At 41.3% G+C, this 23,636-nt stretch overlaps 1 protein-coding gene across 4 annotated transcripts in view; it reads left to right on the forward strand.

Moving 5' to 3' along the window:
• Nucleotides 1-23,636, forward strand: part of VCAN (versican) — a 208,860-nt gene that overhangs the window by 155,301 nt on the left and 29,923 nt on the right. For 3 of the 4 annotated variants that reach the window (XM_053298560.1, XM_053298562.1, XM_053298561.1), the window contains exons 11-12: nt 4,534-4,692; nt 7,257-7,339. In XM_053298560.1, the coding sequence (XP_053154535.1) occupies nt 4,534-4,692; nt 7,257-7,339 (242 nt within the window). Of the gene's footprint in view, nt 1-4,533; nt 4,693-7,256; nt 7,340-9,715; nt 10,350-23,636 lie in introns of those variants that run through there. The other variant, XM_053298563.1, reaches the window with a different exon arrangement.

Genomic DNA, 23,636 nt, shown 5'->3' on the forward strand with positions numbered 1-23,636 from the left:
TTTAACTACCCATCCAAAATGGCCACCACAAGCTCAGGGAGGGCTGAAATGACCTCGAAATTGCATTTAGATCCATTTGCATTGGATCCAATCGAAGCATTGTTAACATGGCAAATAGCATGCAGAAGCAAATCTGATCCAGAATGGAACTGTGAAGAGTGCTAGGATTAAAGCCCTCTCATTGCCTGCCTAGGGATGTGCACAAAACTGGAAAACCCGGTTTGGCTCAAATCGAACTGGACTCAAGCCCAACCAGGTCAGTTCCGATTTTGTGCATGGCAAACTTGGACAATTTGAAAAAAAAAAAAAACCTTTTAAAAACATATTCCAGTTTTGTGAACATCCCTAGCAGGCAATGGAAGTGCTTTAATGCAGGGCGCATGCACAGTGCCCCCCAAAATGGCTGCTGTGAGTTCAGAGAGGGCTGAAATGCCTCAAAATGGGCCAAATCATTGCTTTGGAGACCGGGGTAGGGGAGGCTGCTGGAGACCCTCCCCATGGCTGTAGCAGCAGTCCCCAAGGCCAGTGAGGCAGTAAGTTTTTTTTTAAAAAAAACTTTTTTTTTGGCTCTAGAACCGCCAAACCCACCCCTTGCCGGTTCAGGGGCTTCGGCTCGACCTCAAGCCTAACCAGGCCCTGGCAAGCCCTTGAAGTGGGCTGGCTCGATGTCAAATCAGCTTGCGATCGAGCCAGTTCACACATCCCTATTGCCTGCCATGTTACCTATTCAGTTCACCCCTTTATGCCTGCTATTTACAGGGCGGGGCGGGGGGAGTAAACATGCCAAAAGAAGTGACTTCTTGTTACATCTAATTTTACACTAACAGCCCTTTATGAAAAGAATGTGCTGCAGCTCTCCAGAGATTGTGCTATTTCAGAATATAGGTGGAGAATTCCACGTTTGAATTATTCATGTGTGAAGAACAAAACAAGCCCTTCCTCCCCTTTCATAGAAAACTACGATGTCAGCAAGAAAGCTGGGATAGAACTTTCCTCCCCAGTAAGGAAGCTTTCTATGGGCAGGGAGAGTTAAACAGCAGTGTGCAAAATTGGTAGGTGACATATCATGCAAGGGTATGTCAACCCAGTAATGTTGCATGTGTGCAAGTTACACAAATTGCACAAATGATAGTACTCAAGAGTAAGCCTATTCGAAATAGGCATTTGCACAATTTTTACATATGTTCCAAATAAGCAAATTGTACACGCAACGTTTCTTGGCTGACTTAACCTTGTGCAATATGTCAACCCGTTTGTCCAGGAGCTCTCATTCACCGTGACTATGATTAACACAGGACTAAAAAAGTTTGTAAAACTTTTCCTCATATCAGGTATCATGTTATACCCCATGTCTTACAATAAAGATCATTCTCTGATGTTTCAACCTTCTCCTTCCAGTTTGAGAGGGTGTTTTTTTTTTTTTTTTAAGAAAACTGTTTTCCAGTTTGAGTAAATTGACATTTTAAAAGATTTTCATTAAAATGACAATGTTGATATTCTTTGACTTCTCTATAACATTGAACATAGCAAACAGTCTGTATTTCAACTTCCTACATATCCATCTCTTACATCTTTGCTTTGCCCATTTTATTTTAATGTGATTAAAATAAAGCTATCCTAATGAATCAAACTATTTTATAATACTGCTGTGCTTTTTCATTTGCAAAATGATTTCAGCTAAAAATTGTGCTTTAAGATGAAGAGTGCAAATGCAAGACATCATAAACCCCATTGAACTGAAGCAAGCTTTTTAAAAAAGAACTGTGCATGAGATAAGCATCTCTGATTGTGATAACCATAGGGTTTGCTAGGAAATGCTCATATCGGACCAGATGGGTATACTATTTTTGAATTATAGTTTTAGAATATGTTCCTTTTTAAAAAAGTGAAAGTGATTTTGATCAGATTAATGCCTCCTTCCAAGGTTATAAGAGCACATTTTCGGCATCCAGAGGTTCATTATTCAATAGTTGGCATTGATTCACTTTGCAAGTCTTCACTTCTATTTTCATTATTTCTTTCTGGGCTTGCAATTTATCACCTTAAATTATGACACATGAGAAAGGTGGAAATATTATGTTGTTTTACCCATTCCAAATGTTAAAATGCTATGCAGGAGAATCATCTGATGTTGCCCAGCTAGCATTGCTTGACAAGTGGAAGTGGCCGTTTCCAAAGCTTGCCGTACTTCAGTAATGCAGACTCTGCACTGAAACAGCATATTTGCAGCAATATGTGGGTGTTCCAGCATTAAGCCACTGTTGCTACCCTCTTTGCAATCTGCACCAAATGACATTGAGGAGAACTGGTGGCTTGTCCAAACTGTTTGTTCTTGAAGCATGTGTGCGAGCCTGACTTCTGGAATCGGGAAGGATATGCAAACATCAGATGTGTTGTGCGAACCCATCAATGTCAATATATTCTACCGTACTTCTTGTCCAGAACCCGACACCTATAACTTAGATTTGAAGTAGGTTACAGATGTTGGAGTTGGACCAAAAGAACAGTAGAATGTGCAAACACTGGTGGGTTTGCATGGCATGCCCAATGTCAGCATATTCTTCCTGACACTAGAAGTTTAGCTTGTACATGGACATGAACAACTGGTTCACCTGAGCCACCAGTTCTTCATGATGTGTGAAGCTACCCTTAGAATTGCTTCAGCCATTGTATTCCCTTACTCATATCTTGAAAATGCATATTGGGAAGCAACCATTAACGAGCTACAGAGTGCAAGATACTTAAAGCCCGATCCTGCACAATAGTAAGTTACTTACTACTATTACTTATATACCATTTTTCAACACACACACAAAGTTGTCAAAGCATTTTTCTTGAGTCTAATCCCAGTTGCAACCAATGAACAAGTTCATTGTGATTAATTTAAGCCCAGTTGCTTTCAATGGAATTTAGACAGGCTTATCTTCAACTGGATGGAGATCATGAATTCTAGCTATAGTACTATTTTTGTCTGGTTTTATTTTTATGCCTCTCTTAACAAGTTTTAAATGTGCTTGTACAGTAGGCATTTATTGGCCAGAGCAAGAGTAGTTTAGATATATTGAAAATGAATAAGTAAATATAGGTTGCCTATAGCACCCAAAATCTGTTCTATTGTTGATAAAAGCCCATTTTCCCATCTGCAAAGGGAATAGGCACCACCCAAAGAAGCACTGAAATGGTATACCATTTGTCAGCTTCTCTCTGGGACTCTATAGGCTTGACACTACAATTGACACCAACACACTGAAAAGTTTGTTCTAGTTCCAAATTTTGTGGTTGCTTCTTTTTAGCAGCACTGAATTTTTGGCTGATGCAAAACCTTCTCTACTGTATATTCTTATCAATACCATCCATCAAGTGAGGATAGACAATGTGCATTTCATTACTTTATGTTCCAACTTTACAGCTGCCTTTAAAAAAATCCCTTGTGTTTATTAAAATTTTCTCCTTCAGGGAGCTTTTTATTATTATTTGGCCAGTCTTAATCTCTCTTGAGATGTTACTCCTGCTTTGCATCTGTGAACTGCACAATGACAATTATTTTCCTCTGTAGCTATTTTCAGTCATCAGTTCTTTGAGGCCACATTTGTTGAAATGAACAACTCAAAAGAATTTTTTTACAAAAGCAGTGAAGGGGAAAGAGAAGATGCTTTCATATTAGGTCCTAGCAAAACACCTGGATCTATATTTTTTTAAAGTTACAATGTATATGTCTTCTTGCAGTATTCAATTGCAGCAGGCAGGAACATAGGAAGCTTCCATATTCTGAGTCAGACCATCAGTCCATCTAGCTCAGTATTGTCTACACAGACTGCCAGCAGCTTCTCCAAGGTTGCAGGCAAGAATCTCTCTCAGCCCTATCTTGGAGATGCCAGGGAGGGAGCTTGGAACCTAGATGATCTTCCCAGAGCGTCTCCATCCCCTAAGGGGAATATCTTATAATACTCACACATGTAGTTTCCCATCCATATGCAACCAGGGTGGACCCTGCTTAGCTAAAGTTATTCAAAAACTGGTGGGACCAGCTAACCACAACTAACTCAAATCCCATTTTATGAGAACTAGGGCTAATTATATATGATGGGGCAACCACTTGTTTTATGTATATGTCTATGCCCATGAATGCTGTCACCTGATTATTAGTTGATTAACCATTTGAGTTTTAGTCAATTAATCTATCACTCAAAATTACATATGTTAGCATATGGGTGAAAAGGACTTTGAAACAAGAATCATACATCTTGTTGAAAGATGCACAACATTAGTCCAAATATCAAGGTGAGAATAAAGTATACAAAGGACACATGTGTATAACAGTAGATAGAAGCACTTTCAGTTAAATGTAATTGCCAAATTCAATTTATATTTTGAGTGAAGAATTTGAGTTTGATTCATGTAGATCTTGGGTTGCCTTGGCAATGAATGTTTCTGTTTTTGACACAGTCAAGAGGCAGTTAAGGCATTGTCTTTTTGTCCTCTTTAGGGGAAAATAAACTTGTCTTTAAGTCTTTTGCATTTGTTTTGTTGCAGACACAGAAACCTGTGATTATGGGTGGCACAAGTTCCAAGGGCAGTGCTACAAGTACTTTGCCCATCGCCGGACATGGGATGCAGCTGAAAGAGAGTGCCGCCTCCAGGGAGCCCATCTGACTAGCATCCTGTCTCATGAAGAACAGCTCTTTGTGAACCGTACGTGGCATTTTGATCCAAAGCTATGCCTCAGGATGCAGAGGGAATGAAACAGCTGTAAAGAAAATACCCATTAGGCCTCTAAATATTTTCTTTCTGTATTACTTTCTGAAATGTGTAGTATCATTTATCCTTTAAAAAGAGGACCTTTTGTCCTTGACCACTACTTTGTTCCTTTCATTCCAGTTCCAGGTCTGTCTTCCTCATTAACTGGGGTGGGAGAAATTGCTGAACTTTGAAGGAAATAATCTTTTACAATCCTAAAGAATTTTGTTCAGGAGAAAAAGGCATTAGAAGAAAATGGAGGCATTTTATTGCAAAAAGTTTTATTTTAGGCTCATTGTTTAGACAATCTCATCTCCAGGCACTTAAAAAATATTGTTCCTTATAGGCACAGCTACAGCGGTCACATTACATTCTGTTCTAAGTCAGACTCAAGTAGCTAACATTTGTTACAGTCCCAGGTGCTTTCTGCAAAACCAGAATAATTATACAGGCTAACAGTACATGAGAACAGTCTCCAAACAGTCTTCATTAGCTTTATGTTAATGTTTGGGTCAGATATCTTGAATATGTTCTTGCAAGAAAACACATATTAGTTCTTTGTGTCACATTTGGGTTGCCTTCTAAAAAGCATCCAGTCTGCTGATTTCCTGCCAAATAGTGTGTCATATCTGTACTTTTAAAATATTCCTGAAAATTGTTTGATGTTACCAAGGTGGAGATATCCTACAGCACATTGAAGGCAGAGCCTTCCAAAAGCCAAGCAGAGGTTATTAGGAAACAGAAACTTTGGAGAAGTTGTAGCTCAGTGGTAGAATGCATGCTTTCCATTCAGAAGGTCCCAAGCTCAATCCCTAGCATTTCCAGGCATTGCTTGGAAAGATCCACCTGAAACCCTGGAGAGCACTCTAGACAATGAGGTGGTTCCCATGATCAGTGGGAGCCGCCAAAATGGGGTTTGCAGGGAGAGTGGGCTTAGCCCACTCTCCCTGCAGATGAACAGTCAGTCTGCTCCGGGCAGCCGTAGTGGCCGCCCACACGACTGCCGGCTCTGTCACAGAGCTGGTGGGGGCTTAAGGGTTCTGGGGCCGCTCTGGGGAGACCCCTGAGCTAAGAGGCTGCTTTTAAGCCTCCCAGTCGGGGGTCTACTCATGAGTTGCCACAGCACAGAGCTGCACCGTTGCAACACACAATTTAAAAAACGGGTTTGCAGAGCACTTGCTCCGCAAACCTGGTTTAAGGGCAGGGGTAGTTTAGCAGGTTACCTGCTTGGAGGACACCGGGCACGCCTGCGAGCCTGGTGGTTCTCATGGTCAGGCGAAATCGGGCTAGGCTCCCCTAATCGGGCTAGCCTCAAAGCTTTGCTAGATGGACCAAAGGCCTGAACTTATGAAGATGCAATATTACATCTTCATATGTTCAAAATTAACACAGAAATATCACAATGGTCTTTTTGCTGTTAGTGGTTGAGCAACACTTTATTCTTTTACACTGAACATGCCCCTAAGGCTAACATGGGGTGAGTCAGTTTTAAAAGCAGTGGCAAAAGAACCAATTCAGTTTTGCTTATTAGGCATGAATCAGCTAGCCTTCAGTTTGTACAAGAGCCCTATTCAAATATTATGCTGTACAAGTGTAGAGATGTCTGTACACTCATATTTTTGTGTGTCTGAGTTCCTTTTAAAAGTAAACCTAGCTACAGCCCCTCAAATGTATGGTACAGTGTACTGCTGCACCTGTATTCAACACAATGCAAATAATTGTACCTGTGCCCACTGTACACTCATTGTAAAAAAGTGCTGAACTAAAGTGAGAATAGTGAGAATAGAGTGAAACAGTTCTGCACATCAAGAGACGCTCTTTTCTTTTTCATGTTAGGGAATGTTCTACATATGCAATGGTGAATTCCTATCATGAGTCCTGAATATTCTCCATTTTATAGAGAACAGGACAGACTTCAACATCTGTGTATGAACTGAAACACCCACATACATAGTGCAACTGTTGGGTCACATTGCTTATGCAATGTATAAAGTCATGGGTAGACCCATTTCAGAGAAGATACTGTACAATTGAATATTTAAAAGAATAGATGTGCCAAACAGGAAATATCAGCAAGGAGAAACAGAGAATCTACATGTATGACTATGCTTTTCTATAGATGTATTATTGCTCTGATACAGTAAGGCCATTATTCAGTTTTAACTATTTGAATGCAATGAATTGCTAAAACCAGCCCTCCCAAATAGTTGCCACTGGCTGGAATATTGTAATGTAAAATTATCTTTTAAAAAACCTACCCTGCTGGTCAACAGAAAAATATGATATCACTTAAAACAATATAGCTTGTGAAAACATGTTTATAAATATCTTCAACTGCAAGAAATAAAAGGAGAGGGGAAGAACTTCACAATTATTCAGCTGTCTTCTAGTGAAGCACTTTGAAGGGGGGGGGGACCACAGGAAGCCTGATTCAGTCTGTGAAAATGCTTTTATTTTGAAACATTTTCCTTTTATGGGAAAGTTAATTTTAAACATCTCCCTGATTCCTTTCTGCATAGGTCTAGGACATGACTATCAGTGGATTGGCCTAAATGATAAGATGTATGAGAATGATTTCCGCTGGACTGATGGCAGTGTGCTGGTAAGAGAGCTATAAAACATTTCTGGAAAATGTTTTAGTTATTTGTGACATTGCTTTTGAAGAAATAAAATAGGTCAGGCTGCAGGAACACGGCAGAAATGTGTTCCCTATCAAACAGTCAGCCAGTTCTGGTGTGGTAAGATGCCTACTTTTCTCATTATTGCAATGCATAATAATGTCTTGATAGTTGTGGCTTTATACTGTCTCATGTAATGTCATGCTGCAGGCATCTGTACAGAACTTTCCTTTTCTCCTTGTTTAGTCCCTTGGCTCTAAAACCAACACTCTTCCTTCATGTTCTACCTCAAAACTTACATCTTGCCTAAATCCCATGGCTAGCCATTCTCTTTAAATGGAAAGAAAGCCTAAGCATGCATACTGCACTGGCTCAAATCCGTCCTTAGTTATCATTCCCTCAGCCTCCTTTCCTCTGTGGTCTACTACCCTGCCCCCATCCAAATACAGGCTATGGGCTCCTCAGAGCAAACACCTATATTTTGCTTATGTAAGCCAGTGAAAGAAGAAAGATGGAGGTAAATTGGAACCCTTTAAAAAAAAAAGAAAAGCTTATAGGCACCCATTGCAGATACTTTAAGTACAGTGCAAGGCTGCGGGGTCTGGCCAGATGACCCCTTAATTCCTTAGAACTCCAGCTCTTTTTAGTTGTTATGGAAACTGGGGATGCTGTACTTGCTTACAGCATCCCCAGGAGTGCACCCACAAGCCCCACTCCACACTGATGTGTGCCAAAGTGCCCCTGCATCACAAGAAGAATCTCTCCATAAGTACATCATGGGTCTCTGCAGACAAATTTTGAAACTGTGGAGAGTCAGTGTGGCTATGTTTCAGAGTGAGTCAGCACAGGGCCAGGGCCTCCAGGTATGCTCCTGGGGATCCTGTATGCAAGTACAGTGCATACAGTGCAGTATAATGGAAGCCCCAGATTCCATACTGACTGAAGAGGGCTTCTTTGTTCTGGGTACAAAGAAAAGATAATGACAGATTTCAGTCCTGGTTCAAGTTGCAGTCCAGCATTGATCTGCCAATACAAATAGCCTGAATCACTCCTTCTTGCAGCCTGCTGATTTTCCCAACAAACCCTAGGTAGCGAACATTTGCCTTAATATTTCCTGTGGGCACCTCTTGTTCTGGCCTTCAGTAGACTTTCTTTCTGAAACAAAGGCAGAGTTTGTGGTGCCCAGGTATCCCCTGTGTACAATCTGACAAAGAAACTGCACTGCACTGAGCCTACCTACCTGCAGCTTATAGGATCAGGGGTTCAACGTCCCACAGTTTAGCCACTACCATGTGGGAGTTCTGCCTTAGACATTGCATCTCTTGAAGTGAGCACCAATTTCTAACTGGCTGGTGTACAGCATGGGGTACAAATTGCATTCTGTAGATTTAATTGGGATCGTTGTCCTACCCTTTCAGAGTGTAGTGCTCTGAAATCAGTGATATCTTTCTAAAATATTACTTTGCTTTAATACGTAAAATACAGCCAAACTCCTGCTCACTCAAGCTATCCTCTTGCTTTTTAAAATCCAAGTCAACATATTCACACTCATCCATATGAGAACAGGTGATTGATTTATAGCCAGTTGAATGTGCACTGATACGATGGCTTTGCTTATTATTTGCCTTCTGTAGTTAGGTATCTAGGGAAACATCTGGTCCTTATGTTGCAGACTTCAAACACTGGTCACTCCTGCTATTGCTTGTGGCAGCTTCCGAAAGAAGTCACTGAAGAATCTGCCTTGATTGATTACCACTTTAAATTTATCAGAGGACTTTTAAAAAAAAAAAAAAAACCCTTTCTTTAAGAGCTGCCGCTTGCTGCAGGTGACAGTACAGACAATTTTTAAAAAGCAAGCAAACTTTTTGCTCCCTTGTGTGCGCCATTGTTGAGATGTTTTATTGCTGGAACAAATGTGCTTTATTGTGCCTAGAGGCACAATTTCTCTTGAAGTGTGGCAGGAGGGAGCCTGTTATTACCCAGGGCAGCCTCCTGCCACTCCTCTCTCATTCTTGGAAGCCTAACACATTCAGGCTGCATTATAGACGTGAATAACCATGTTTTCCATTTACCTTGGATATCCTCCCCAAATTGCTCCCATCTCAGAATCAAATGCATTCTAGTGACTTAAGTGTTGTTTTCACAAGATCAGCTGCTTCCCGTGTGTGTGTGTGTGTGTGTGTGTGTGTGTGTGTGTGTGTGTGTGTGTGTAGGCTGACAAGATTAGGAAAACTGCTCAAAGTGGTCTCACTGAAATTAAGGACAAATTAGCTAATTTCAGTCAGACTACTCTGAGTAATTTCCTCATCATGCCAGACACTATATTTATATACATAAAACATTTATGTGTCGCTTTTCAGTAAAAGAAGTGCTCAAAGTGGTTGAAGAAAAAGGAATAAGGAAATGGTTTCCTGTCTCAGAAGTCCTCACATTCTAAAAAGAAACACAAGGGAGACACCAGTTGTGGCCCCTGGAGAACATGTGACAAGTCTCAGTGGTGGAAAGCCAAGAGCTACATGACAGCAGCTTTCAGACTCAAGGAAATTAAATCCTAATTCAGGCTTGTGGGCAAACCTGGGTGTTAAACTTTAGCTTTAACTTTGAGAAAGCATTCTGTGAGCAGGATAAGGCCATCTGCCCAACAGACCTCTTTCTGATTGATCTCTATCCCTTTTTTTTTTTAATTTTTTAAACCACTTCCCTTTATTTCTTTTCTTTGGAAACAATCTAGGTATCTCTTGAATTCATTTATATTCAGTGCTTCAATAGCTTTGCATGATAAATTATTCCTTATGTTCATTACTCGTGCATGTGATAGTTCTCATTTCCTTTCTTACCCTTGTATCCAAAGTTTCAATTATTTTACCTGATTTCAGCCATTTATCCCTACTAATGAATTGTTAATACGTGTTCCAACTCATACTCTGATTAATCACAGAAGCATATTAGTATACTAGGTACACCCAAATAGACTTCTTTTTTTAAAAAATGGATTGTGCAATATTGAAGCAGTTACAGTATAGGATACAAGTTGTAGAAGTATGCATGCTAGTAAAGTATTTCCAATTTCATAAGGTTAAACCTTTGTTGTTTTTCCATACAGTGCTAAACTTCTGTCTTTTCCACCCCACCCAGAAAATAATTAATGATCGCAAATAACATGAGCTTCAAATAATGGCTGGCATTGTGCACAGTGATGGAAGGAGGGCTGCAGATCCACAAGAAGCCATCAGTTTTGCTGTTCTGAAGGCTTCTTGTGCAGCAGACTGGATGGAGGAGGAGGGGGAGATGTGTGACCCTAAGGAACAGATTTGTGCAAGTGGAAAGGGCTTTTGCAGTGAGGGGAGGGACCTCACCCTCTGTACCTCCTCATCTTCTATACCAGGCCTGCTCACTTCAGCCTTCCTGCAGATGTTGGCCTACAACTCCCATAATCCCTGGTTATTGGCTACTGTGACTGGGGATTATGGGAGTTGTAGTCTAAAAACAGCTGTGGGGGTGGGGCTAAGTGTACTGCGCTATACCCAGTACAGTCTGCAAGAAGCTTTCAGCACAGGGATGCTGAAGGCTTCCTCCAGACCCACAGCACTTCTTCCAATGCCTTTTGGCTATGGAACATGAAGAATATTTAAGATAGCAGAGAGGTCCACTGTGGTATCAAAGGTAGAAATCTTCATTCATCTAGAACAGTGGGGCAGGCAACCTGGGCACTCCAACGGTTGGACTACAACTCCTATCATCCCCAGCCACAATAAATTGTGGCTGGAGATGATGGGAGTTGCAGTTCAACAAAAGATGGAGTGCCTCAGGTTGCCTACCTCTGATCTAGAAGATGAGAGTGGAGACTACAGGTTTTTTGTTTTGTTTGAAATTTCGAATACTACCCCCCCCCAGTTGTAATTAATGAAAATGAAATGCATATTAAGTAAAGTTTATATACAAGTTATAGAAATGAAAGAAGTTACAAAGATAATTTCTTCTACTCCCTGCATTGAAGATGGCTTTGATGTACTGAGTAATATTTATTTATTTATTTATTTTTATTTAACCTATTTTTATACCGCCCAAACTCACGTCTCTGGGCGGTTTACAACAAAACAAACAGAAAAAGTAAAAAAAAAAAAATAGTTAAAATAAACAACAAAAATTTAAAACATTAGTTAAAACAAAATAAATGATACAGGAAAAGTTAAAAAATTACATTTTGAATTTTAAAACAATGTTTTAAAACAATGTTAAAACTATTAACACAATATTTAATTAAAAGCCTGGGTGAATAGATGTTTCTTTAAAGACTTTTTAAAAGTTGTCAGGGATGGGGAGGCTCTTATTTCAGCAGGGAGCACGTTCCAAAGCTTTGGGACAGCAGCAGAGAAGGCCCATCCCGGAGTAGCCACCAGATGGGCCAGTTGCAACGATTATAATACAGACAAGTTTATAACATATCTTCCTAAAAATCTGGCAGAGAATGAAAGATTTGAGGTTCTACTTGCTATTATTGGTCCCCCCCCCTTAGATAACAATTACTTCTTGTTTTGTGATCACTGATTATGTAGAGCAAAGCTGATGGAAAGAAGAGCACACATTGAAATTTAACGAGAATTAGCTCATCTGTCTTCTAATGTCTTAATACAGGAGTTCCCAACCCTGTAGTGCTCCAGATGTTGCTGAACTAAAACTCCCATCACTCACAGCTACAATAAATTGCACCTTGAGGCGATGGGAGTTGTAGTTTGGTAACATCTGGAGTACCTCAGTTTAGGAACCCCTGTCTGAATATGCCCAGTTCTTCCAATCTTTTCTTTACATATCTTGCACTCCAAGCTATGGAGCTTCTTCATTGTTTTCCTCTCAGAATGCTGCCCATGGTATGGGTCTCTGTTGTAGCACTTAAAATGGGAATATTTCAGCAAGCCCCTTTGATGAGTCTGCCACTACAACCTGTCTAGTAGCTCAGCTGCAGAACAAAATTTGAGTTGTGTCCACTGGGGCATTGCTAGGTTTTTCAAAGATCCAGGCTCCAGGCCTACAACCACGTTTTAAATAATTAAACTAAATCATACCCGCCTCAAACTAATTATGTATGTTTTTTAAAGTCTCTAATATTATAAGACAGCACCTATGAAGGTGGAAGCAGCAGAGAGCTAGATGAGTAGGAACTCTCACCCATGCTCTGTGCAGGTGCCTCCATAGCTGCACTTCCTTTCAGGAAATGGTCATGGAGGAGGGAGGGAGGTGATGAGATTCGGGGCTCTGAGACATTCATTGAGAGCTTGTGCCTCATGATCCACCCCCTAGAGATGCCTCTGCCTGCCCCCCCCCCCGATTGCCAAACACACTACCTTGTGTTTGGTTGCTTTCCACTTTTTGGTATGGTAGAATGGCTGTGCTCTTTTTCAGTTTTTCCAAGATTCTTCAGTTTTTAATATTGAAACTTTATATGAAACATGGTTCCAGGCATGCTAAGCTGTTCTAACCTATAACTATATAAACTAAGACTATCCCACCAAAACCTATATCTATATAAACAATCCCATCTTCATGTAAACTAGCCCCCTAATATATACAGACAAAGGAAGCCGCAGACTTTCAATAAAGCAGGTGTTTTGGTGTGCTTAGAATCTGGATGGGAGAACACCTGGGAATCCAATGTGTGGTGTTGTGAGCTCTCCAGAGGCAAACTGAAATATACATGTAATAAGTAAAATAATTAATTCCAACAAATGTGTTGGATGTAAACAAAGAAACTGGCACAATGACATATTCTTGCTTTAGTCTGGTCTTATGAAGCTGCTTTACACTGTGTACGGTAGACCATTGGTCCCTCTAGCACAATCCTGTCTTCACTGACTGGCAGTGGCTCTTCAGGATTTTGGACAGGACATCTAGCCCAGCCCTCCCTGGAAATGCCAGGGCTTGAACCGGGGACCATCTGCAAGCATATGCTTTACATCTGGGTCTTTATTATTATTCCTCCACCCCTTCTGTTTCTGTTCTTTTGTTCAGAAACAGAGCAATTTAATCTGAACCTTTAAAACTACCATGGCAAATTAAAGAATGAAATTTGGGATTGTTTCAGTACACATTTTTCATAAAGTGAGGAAGATCTCTGCTTGCTCTCAATCTGTCCATTTAAGGACATTCTTTTGGTAAGAATTGGCAAGAAGTGTTGAATGGAACCGTATGAGAGGATTGGAAGAAATATATAGGTTAGCTAGTGCAATTATCTGTGCACTCCCAGAATCCTCCATCACAAAGCAAGTTGCTCCAGTTCCTGAAAGGGAATGGGAGGAAGAAAACCAGAGCTAACGACTGGGATAATTCTATCAAAGAGTTCAAGAGCCATTCCTTAGCACTTTTGTTCCAATCCAAACCTTTAGTATCTAACTTCCAGCTGCAGCCAGATCTTGTGTCTCCAATGGAGAAACATTTTCCTGTTCTCAAACACCCACATAGCCTATGACATAGACCTAAAATATGTGACATGCTACTCCTTGAGAAGTACCTGTATGTGCCGTGCATGGATATGTGATGAAGAAACAAATTCATTATCTGTGTAGCAATTCAGAAAATACTCAGCTATAAGGTCTCAGGTTAGAAAAGCATTTCTCAAATAAAATACATTAGTGATAAAAGCAGATTTACTTTAGTTAAGTATTTTTCTAATGGAAAGTTCCTGGCATCACAGATTCAGAATAATAAATTTTATTGGTGCTGGTTCTTTAAATTAATATAGATACAGTATGCTGATCCATTTTTAATGGTTTAATTTTATTTCCTGATTTTAGTTGTTATTGACTGTGTTGTATCTTTATTTTGCAAGCCATCTTGGGGAAATTATATTGTTTTAAATGCAGGGTATATAAGCACATAAATAAAAAAAAGAAAATAGATAAAACTTATGTGCCAATCTTCCACTCTCTGCTGACCTAACTTTTTTCTACCTAATGAGCCGGGTCTCATGATCAGTGAGACCCGGTTTGGGAGAGTGAGCGGGGAAAGCGGGCTAAGCCTGCTCTCCCCACACACAAGCAGGGAGGGAGCCCTGGGTGGCTGGATTGGCCGCCCACACGATTGCTAGCTCCTTGACGGAGCCGATGGGGCCTGGGGGGAGCAGGGGCTGATTGGCCCCCAGAAGCTCCAGCATGCCCTGCGCAAGCATGCAGGGCATGCTGGCGAGACCCCTAGAGCTGGGAGGCAGCTTTTCGCCTCCCCTCCAGGAGTCTCCTTGTGAGTAGCCACGGCGCGTAGCCGCAATGCAGCTACTCATGATTAAAAAAAACCTGGGTTTGCGGAACGCTTGCTCCGCAAACCTGGTTTTAGGGGAGGGGTAATTAGGTGGGTTAACCGCCTGGGAGTGACCGACCGGGCCCCGATTTTGCCTGATCGTGGGAATAGCCCCAATGGTTTTTTGCCTTTGGAAATTAGTAAGCATAAACATTCAGTGGTGCAGCTGTTGGAAACTGGAGGTGTTTGGTTCTTAGCAAAATCAAGTAGAGCAGGATTAATTTTGGCTAAAGATAATTCACATGATCTGCAGCTTAACAATGGTTTGGTGAATGTGGAGATTACCATTGGTCCTGAAATCCTGGTTTCAAAAGTTGTTTATATTATAGCATGAGCTTGCATGAATTTACAGAGAGGTGAATTTTCAGATTTCATGAATATGAAATTTCATATTATTGGCTGACATCTCATTTATTTATTTATTACATTTATATACCACCCCATTCAATTGGCTCTGGGCAGTGCACAGCAACAAAAATAAAACCAGTGCAACAGTCCTTTTAAAACAATCATTACAAAACAATTTTTAACACATTATAAAACCATAACAATTAAAACATTTAAAACAGTTTAAAAACCCTGGAAGGCCAGGCCAAATAAATAGGTTTTAAGGGCTCTCCTGAAGGCCAACAATGAACTCAAACTACAGATTTCTTCGGAGAGTGTATTACATAGTCCAGGAGCAGCTATAAGGCTGATGTACAGGTGGTAACTGGGGATAGACCTCCTCAGATGACATTAACGTGTGGTGGGGATCATGCAAAAGAAGGCGTTCTCAAAGGTAACCCGGACCTAAGCCATTCAGGTTTTAAAATACAGCACTTTGTATTTTGCCCAGAAACGTATTGGCAGCCAATGAAACTGTTTGAGAACAGACATAATATGGTCTATTTGGGTTACCCCAGGGAGCAATCTGGCTGCCACATTTTGAACTAACTAAAGTTTCCAAACTAGGTACAAAGGCAGCTCCAGGTAGAGTTCATTGCAATAGTCAAGCCTGGAGGTTACCAGCTGATGCACCACTGTTTTGAGGCCATCCTCTTCAAGGAATAGACGCAGCTGTCAGATCAGCCAAAGCTGGTAGAAAGCACTCCTGGCCATAGCCTCCACCTGAGATACCAGGGTGAGGCCTGGGTCCAGGAGTATTTCCAAGCTGTGTACTTATTCCTTCTGGGGGAATGTAACCTGTCCAGCACAGGAAGCTCTAACTCATCCCTGAAGTTCCAAACCCCTACAATGAGCACCTGTGTCTTACTTGGATTCAGTTTCAATTTGTTATCCCTCATCCAGCCCATAACTGCCTGTAGGCAGGCATTTAGGGAATGAATGCCATTTCCTGACAATGAAGATGACAAGGAGAAATAGATTTGGGTGTTGTCAGCATACTGATAACACCCAGCACCAAATCTCCTGATGACCTCACTCAGCAGATTCATGTAGATATTAAAAAACATTGGTGACAGGAGCACTGAGGGTCTTCATATAACAGCTCCTGTTTTGAGGAGCAACTGGACCAACCAACCAACATCTGCAATCTGCCTGAGAGAAAGGAGCGGAACCACTGCAAAGCAGTGCTCCCTATCCCCAACTCCCCTAGACATTCCAGAAGGATATCTGCTGAGAGATCCAAAAGAACCAGCAGAATCACACTCCCTCTGCCAATTCCCCAGTAGAGGTCATCCATCTGGCCAACCAAGGCTGTCTCAACCCCATAGCCAGCTCTAAAGCCAGTTTCCACCTGGGGTGGTTTCCTCCAAAACCGCCTTTATCTTGACTGACCAAGCACACATTATTCAGGAGGTTGGTCATTTACAGCAGAGAGGTAAGTCCCACTGGCTGACATTCTCTGACTAATGAAGTGCACACATCAGGTGGTCTGCGAAGACGTACTAAGAGCCCTCACACAGCTCCCCCAGTCCTCCTGCACTTGTGCTCTTACACAAAAGTGCTAATACCCCAGAAGTGCTCTTTAAGAAAGAAAATACATTGCTGACCCTCAACAGAGTATTTCTGCTTTTACAGAGCATTTCTGGAGCGTGAACAAATAGCAGGCACATAGAAGGACTGAAGGAGTTTTGCACAGGGTCCTGGTGCATCCTTGCAGAGCCTCCTTAAGTGTGCACTTCATTACCCCTGCTAACTGGGCAAAGAGGCACCTTTCAAAGTGGTGATTATCTTTATATTAAGGAGGAGGGGAGCAACTGGCTCTATTCAACACAGCATCCCTCCAGTGGCTGTTGCTGGTGTATTTCTTTTTAGACTCTGAGTCCCTTGGGGACAGGGAACCATCTTTGCCTTATTGTTCTTTATATGTGTAAACTGCTTTGAGGACCTTTTGTTGAAAAGCAGTATATAAATACTACTGGTAGCAGTATTCAATATGTCAAGATTTTCAACCAACTGTTGGATCAGGATCTATTAGAAACAGAAGTTATGATATTAGCCAATCACTGCTCTTCTGTTAGCCATCACATTGTGTTAGTGTACTGAAATATGAAGTGTCATCTGGGAGACTAACGGTTTAACAGAACATCTGTTTTGACCATACAGTTTCTACTGAAAATTCCTTTTGTATGACATCTTTATACAAGTATGGATGTTAATTGAACACATTGAACAGCAATGTATCAGATGAAATGTAGGCATAGATGGGGAGTTAAGAACCTACCTGTTCATTTTCAGAATACTTGAGTTATTTTTCTCATGGAAATCATCAGCTGTTGGCAATTTACCAGAATTAACAACTGTAAAAATACCAGACTTCTGCAGTGCATTTGTTTTCCATATATTGACTGGAATGCATATGAAGTTAACAAAAATAATTCCAGTAATTGGAGTAAACTTCTAATCCATGAGGACTCATTGAAAAGCAAAGCTTTTGAGGCAAAAATGCTTAGGTCATTGCAGAGCCAACCACGACCTCTTACACTGAAATTGTTCTTCATGGACCAAACAAAACTATTTCATCCATCTGTTCAGTAATACCACTGGTTTCTCTTAAAGGTCTTAGTTTTTAAAAGTCTTTCTTAAAGTCATTCCACCAAAGAATGAGGGAGGGGTGGGAAGGAAGCGGTATCTTGGACCCTGGAGGTGCTTGGAATTCAAGGGGCTTACTATATTGGCAACTTAGTTCTTTTTGTGAAGTTTCTTGCTCCTCAGCTTTAAAGTCACTTTGTTAATATTTTTCCTGTTGTCTGGAGAAATGATGCAATGGTATACACATGAAGAACTGAACTTTGTGAACCAAAGCAAGTGACATATGTTGCCAACAGAAGGGGTAAATGTTTAGCATTAATTTACTGTAGCAAATCTATAGTGACTAGCAGTTGCAGAAGGAAATCAGGGAGGTATCAAAGAGAGATAGAACTGTAATAATGGATGACTTCAATTACCCACCCATAGACTGGGTAAATTCATGGTCAGGTAATGACAAAGAGGCCAAATTTCTAGACACGCTGAATGACTGTGCCCTAGGTCATGGAACCAACCAGAGAGAAGGTGATGTAGGACTTAATCCTGAATGGTGCACAGGACCTGATGTGAGATGCCAGTGTCATATAAAGGTTCCATGACACTGACATCTCACATCAGGTCCTGTGCACCATTCAGGATTAAGTCCAACATCGCCTTCTCTCTGGTTGGTTCCATGACCATAGTGCAATAAAATTCTGCGTACATGCAGGGAGAGAATCTCCAAGGAAAACTTACACAGACAATTTGAGGCAAGTCTCACCATCAGTGAGACTCACCTTTAGGGGGTTTGCAGAGAGAGCGGGCTTAGCCCGCTCTCCCTGCAGATGATCGCCCGTAGAGTCCTGGGTGACCGGACTGGCCACTCACATGACTGCCAGCTCCATCATGGAGCCGCAGGGGGCTGCGGGGATTGGGGGCCATGCAGCCCCCAGAAATTCCAAGATGCCCTGTGCAAGTGTGCAGGGCATCCTGGAGAGGCCCCCAGGGCTGGGAGGCTGGTTTCAGCCTCCCGCCGGGGGTCTCCTTGTGTATTGCCATGGTGTGACACCGCGCCATGGCAATACACGATCAGGAAGAATAGGTTAATGGAGCGCTTGCTCTGTTAACCTTAGCTAACACGAGGGGGAAATAGTAGAGAAACTAAATGAGTTCTTTGCATTTGTCTTCACGTCAGAGGATACTGAGCATATACCTGTGTCTGAACAGAACTTCTCGGGGACATAAGCTAAAGAACTGAGTCAGGTAGAGGTGATGAGAGACAATGTTCTAAACTGTCTGAAAAAAATAACAAATCACTAGGGCCAGATGGCTTAATGTCTGTTCCAGGCAAAATGATGGAAAGTATTCTCAAGGATAAAATTGTTAAGCATATAGAAGAACAGGCCCTGCTGAAGGAGAACCAGCATGGCTTCTGCAAAGGTAAATTTTGCCTCACTAACCTTTTGGTGTTCTTTGAGAATATCAACAGGTGTGTGCATAAAGGGAATCCAGCTGACAGTATATTTTAATTTTCCAAAAGATTTCGACAAAGATCCTCATCAAAGACTCTTGAGAAAACTTTGCAGTCATGGGATAAGGAGAGAGGTTCATGTGTGGCTTGGTAACTGGTTGAAGGACAAGAAACACAGAGTAGGAATAAATGAACAGTTCTCTAAATGGAGAGAAGTAAGAAGTGGGGTCCCCCAAAGATCTGTACAGAAACCGATGCTCTTTAACTTGTTCATAAATGATCTAGAAGTTAGGTAAGCAGCGAGGTGGCCAAATTTGCACATGACACGAAACTATTTAGGGTAGTGAAATCCACAACAGATTGTGGGGAGCTCCAAAAGCATCTCTCCAATCTGAGGGATTGGGCTCTAAAATGGCAAATATGGTTCAATGTTAACATAAAGTGATGCATATTGGGGCAACCCCCCCCCCAATTTCACATATATGCTGATGGAATCTGAGTTGTCGGTGACTGACCAGGAGAGGGATCTTGGGGTCATGGTGGACAGCTCATTGAAAGTGCTGACTTAATGTGTGGCAGCTGTGAAAATGGCCAATTCCATGCTTGGAATCATTAGAAAGGGGTTTGAAAATAAAACTGCTAATATTATAATGCCCTTATACAAAACTATGGTGCGGCCACATTTGGAGTATTGCATACAGTTCTGGTCACCATATCTTAAAAAGGACATGGTAGAACTGGGAAAGGTGGGCAAGAGGGCAACCAAGATGATCAGGGGCCTAGGGTATCTTTCTTATGAGTCAAGACTACAACACCTGGGGCTTTTTAGTTTAGAAAAAAAGACGACTGTGGGAAGAAATGATAGAGGTGTATAAAATCATGCATGCTGTGGAGAAAATGGATAGTGTGGGATAGAGAGAAAATATTCTCCCTCACACATAACACTAGCATCAGGGGTCATCCTATGAAATTGATTGCCAAGAAATTTAGGACCAACAAAAGGATGTACTTTTTCACACAATGCATAATCAAGTTATGGAATTCTCTGCTACGGGATGTGGTGACAACCAAAAGCCTGGATGGCTTTAAGAAGGCTTTAGATAAATTCACAGAGGACAGGTCTATCAATGGCTATTAGTCTGAGGGCTAGAGGCTACTTCCAGCCTAAGAGGCAAGATGCCTCTGAATACCAGTTGCAGGGGAGTAATGGTAGGAGAGAGGGTGTGCCCACAGCTTTTGCCCGTGGGCTTCCCAGTGGCATCTGGTGGATCACAGTGTGAAACAGGATGCTAGACTACATAGGCCTTGGGCCTGATCCAGCAGAGCTTTTCTTACGTTCTTATGGCATCTTTTGTCCAAGCCTCTGTGAAAAGGAACTCCCATTTGCACAAAGGAACTTCCATTACAGTTTTATTTGTTTGTTTATTTTACACACTTATATGCTGCCTCACATCTACAGGCATTTTACATAAAACACAGCATAAAAATTAAAACAAGAATATTTTTTAACGAACAATTTATAGTTTGAGAGGGCAGGGCACAACTTCAGCTCTCCAGTAGTTTTTAGACTACAGTTCCCATCACCCCCTGCCATAATGGCCAATACTCAGGGAGGATGGGAATACTAGTACAACATCTGCAGGGGGGGCCAATGTTGCACAACCCTGCTTTGGTGTAAAGGGTGAGCTTGGGTTCAGGTCTTTAAAACTGCAGATAATCATACCACGGTAGTCTGTGGCATCTTAGAACATAGTACTATTCTGGTTATGCAGGATTTCCCAAGTAAGATGCAACCATCAGATGTTTTGTCAGGATCCATATTCAGTTGCTGAGAGCCACTTCTACACATGGGGCAAATGTTCTATCTGGATATCACTCCTATGGGTGGGAAATTGCATGTCCACAATATGTTCATCATTTTGTGCAAAGTGCCTTGTCTGCATCACTGTGGGTACATTCCATACAAGATTGTCATTGCCCATTGAACTGGCTGCCATGTGTACATGCTGCAAAATAAACGTATGCAGGCTTGCCACGTGTATACATGCAACATTGTTTCCTGCATGAAAGTAATATCCATGTCCAAAATGTAACTTTACATGCAATGAAACTTAGAACTGGTCACATAAGGGGAAAGGCTGTTTGAAATACAGTCGTTTCATGTTCCCATGTGGAAGAAGCTGTTTCAAGAATCTGTTGAAGTGCCTAACAATGGATCATTTACATAAGGTCCTTGTATTGTATTGTATTATTGTGTGTATATATATATATACACACACACACACATTTTAATGCTTACTAGTTTTTATTCTGTGTTTGGTCAATGACTGTAAATAAAATTACAATACAATACAATACAATACATAAGGACCTTTAGACTGAGGTCATCCCAAGACAGAGAAAATTGCATGCTAAGAGCATATTAGAATTCTTAAATTTATTTGTCTAGATTTATTTGTTGAGATGTTCTGCCTGGAAAGCTGGAAATATTTCAAAGACAAATGCATATAAGAGATGAGACCTTTCCTGTATAGTCAACTAGTGCAAATGTAACTGGGGTGATCTCTTACCAATTTATAGTTTGAGAGTAGGTTAGAAGATCCTGTGCTCCCTTCTCCCATCCCCTTGCCCTGCTGGTGAGATTCTCCCCATTGTTTTAACTGTGGGTAAGCATGATAACAGCATTGTTAATCATGATTAGACTAATCAGCTTCACTGCTTAATCAGCTTTTAAATAGGTACTTTATTGATTGATTGTTCAAACCAAAACAACAATACATTAATCAATATTTCTATAAGCTCATTGCAGACACAACTAATTTTCATTTCCATATTGTCTGTAACTAGGGCTTAGATAGCAAATTAAGAGATTTTCTTTTTATGTATATAGTGGTTTTATTGTATTTTTATTATGGTTTTTAATTTATAATTGTAAGCTGCCTTGAATTCACATTTGAAAACAGGTGGAATATGATATGATTGAACACAGACGGAGTGTGAATACTCTATTGGTCCTTTTCGATCTCTTAGCGACTTAATATTATCGACCATAGTATTCTTCTGGACCATCTGAGAGCATTAGGAGAGGGAGGCACTGCTTTGCAAATGGTTCCGCTCGTACCTCTTGGGCAGATTCCAGATTGTGTGTGTGTGTGCATGCGCGCGCGCGCACGCACACACACACACAGATTAATTAATTAATTGTAGGTGGCTCAGTACCGAAGTGCATTTAAGCAATAGTTTCTATATTGAAAACATCTGGGAAGTAATACAAGCATTTACCTCTATCTGAACCTGTTTGCCCAGTTCAAGTTGTGCTGCTATATTATAATTGATGACTGAAACGATGTACAGCATTATGAGTCTGTTACGCTGCACTCTGGAGCTGCTCCACACTTCGAAGGCAGCATTGACACTATGCAAAATGGGTGGTTGCACAAACAGAGCTTCCACAGATTTCTGCATTCAGGAAAATCAAGAAACCTGTGAAACGCTGCTTGCACAACTGCTCATTTTGCGTAGCCCTGACACTATAGAGTGCAGCAGCCCCCCACACAGCATCCTGTTGTTAGGCTGTGTATCATGCCTGTTGCAACAATCATGCCTGTTGTTGTTGTTGTTAGACAAATGTTCTTCTTGAAAGTGAACAAGGTGCACATTGAGCCCATTCTTCTGTTTTATTTTTGTGTTGTTATTGTTTATGGCTGAGCTGTTTGTTGATCTGCCCAACTTCATCTTCTCCCTACACCTTTAGCCATTCTACCTGGCATAAAGGTGTTTGTATACCAAGAGAATTTATTCTTCCCTGCACATGCCTCTGTAAAAAAAGCTTAGTGCAAACTTTGTACAAAGATGCAATGCTTTGTGAAAAACTAACTCTAAAAAATGAGTTACGTATTAATGATTATGAGTATGGAACCAGACTGATTAATGTGGAATAGAAGGGTGTTATCTCATGTATAGATGTGATGCAAGACTAAATGGCAGGCCTGTAGGGATGTGCAAACCGGCTCGATGTCGAGCCAGTTCAACATCGAGCCGGTTCAATTCGACGGTCAGGGGTCGAACCGAACCATCCCTGTTCAGTCCAACCCCACACAGAACACCCCCTGACTGTTTGGGGGTTTGCAGATTTATGTATTTTTAAATTAAAGGTCCATGGACCCCGCCAGACCGAACCAAACTGGGGGTGGGGGGATTCGAGGGGGTGCCGGACCAAACTGGCCTGGTCTGGTTCGACTTCGGTCCGGACTAAAACCGAACCAGGCCAGGCGGTTCCATGCACATCCCTACAGGCCTGTTGTTTAGGTGTCAGTCACTTTAGAACAGGCCTTTAAGATAGAAAGAGCATAAACATTCTTCCTCCTACTAACCTGTGTTCTTTCTAATTTTTTTCATCTGTGTAAGAAATGAATGTTGTTCTGAGTGGCAGTATCAAGGCAGTGTGTGGGCAGATATCAAAAAACATGTGAGTGTGCGCACACGCTCATGCCTTAGAGAGAATACTGTTACTGACAGGGCTTCCATTGTTCCAGGAGTGCAGACTGAGGGAAAGCTTGAGAAGCAACACC

The sequence above is a fragment of the Hemicordylus capensis genome, chromosome 2, assembly GCF_027244095.1.
Source record: "Hemicordylus capensis ecotype Gifberg chromosome 2, rHemCap1.1.pri, whole genome shotgun sequence".
Classification (NCBI taxonomy): Eukaryota; Metazoa; Chordata; class Lepidosauria; order Squamata; family Cordylidae; genus Hemicordylus; species Hemicordylus capensis.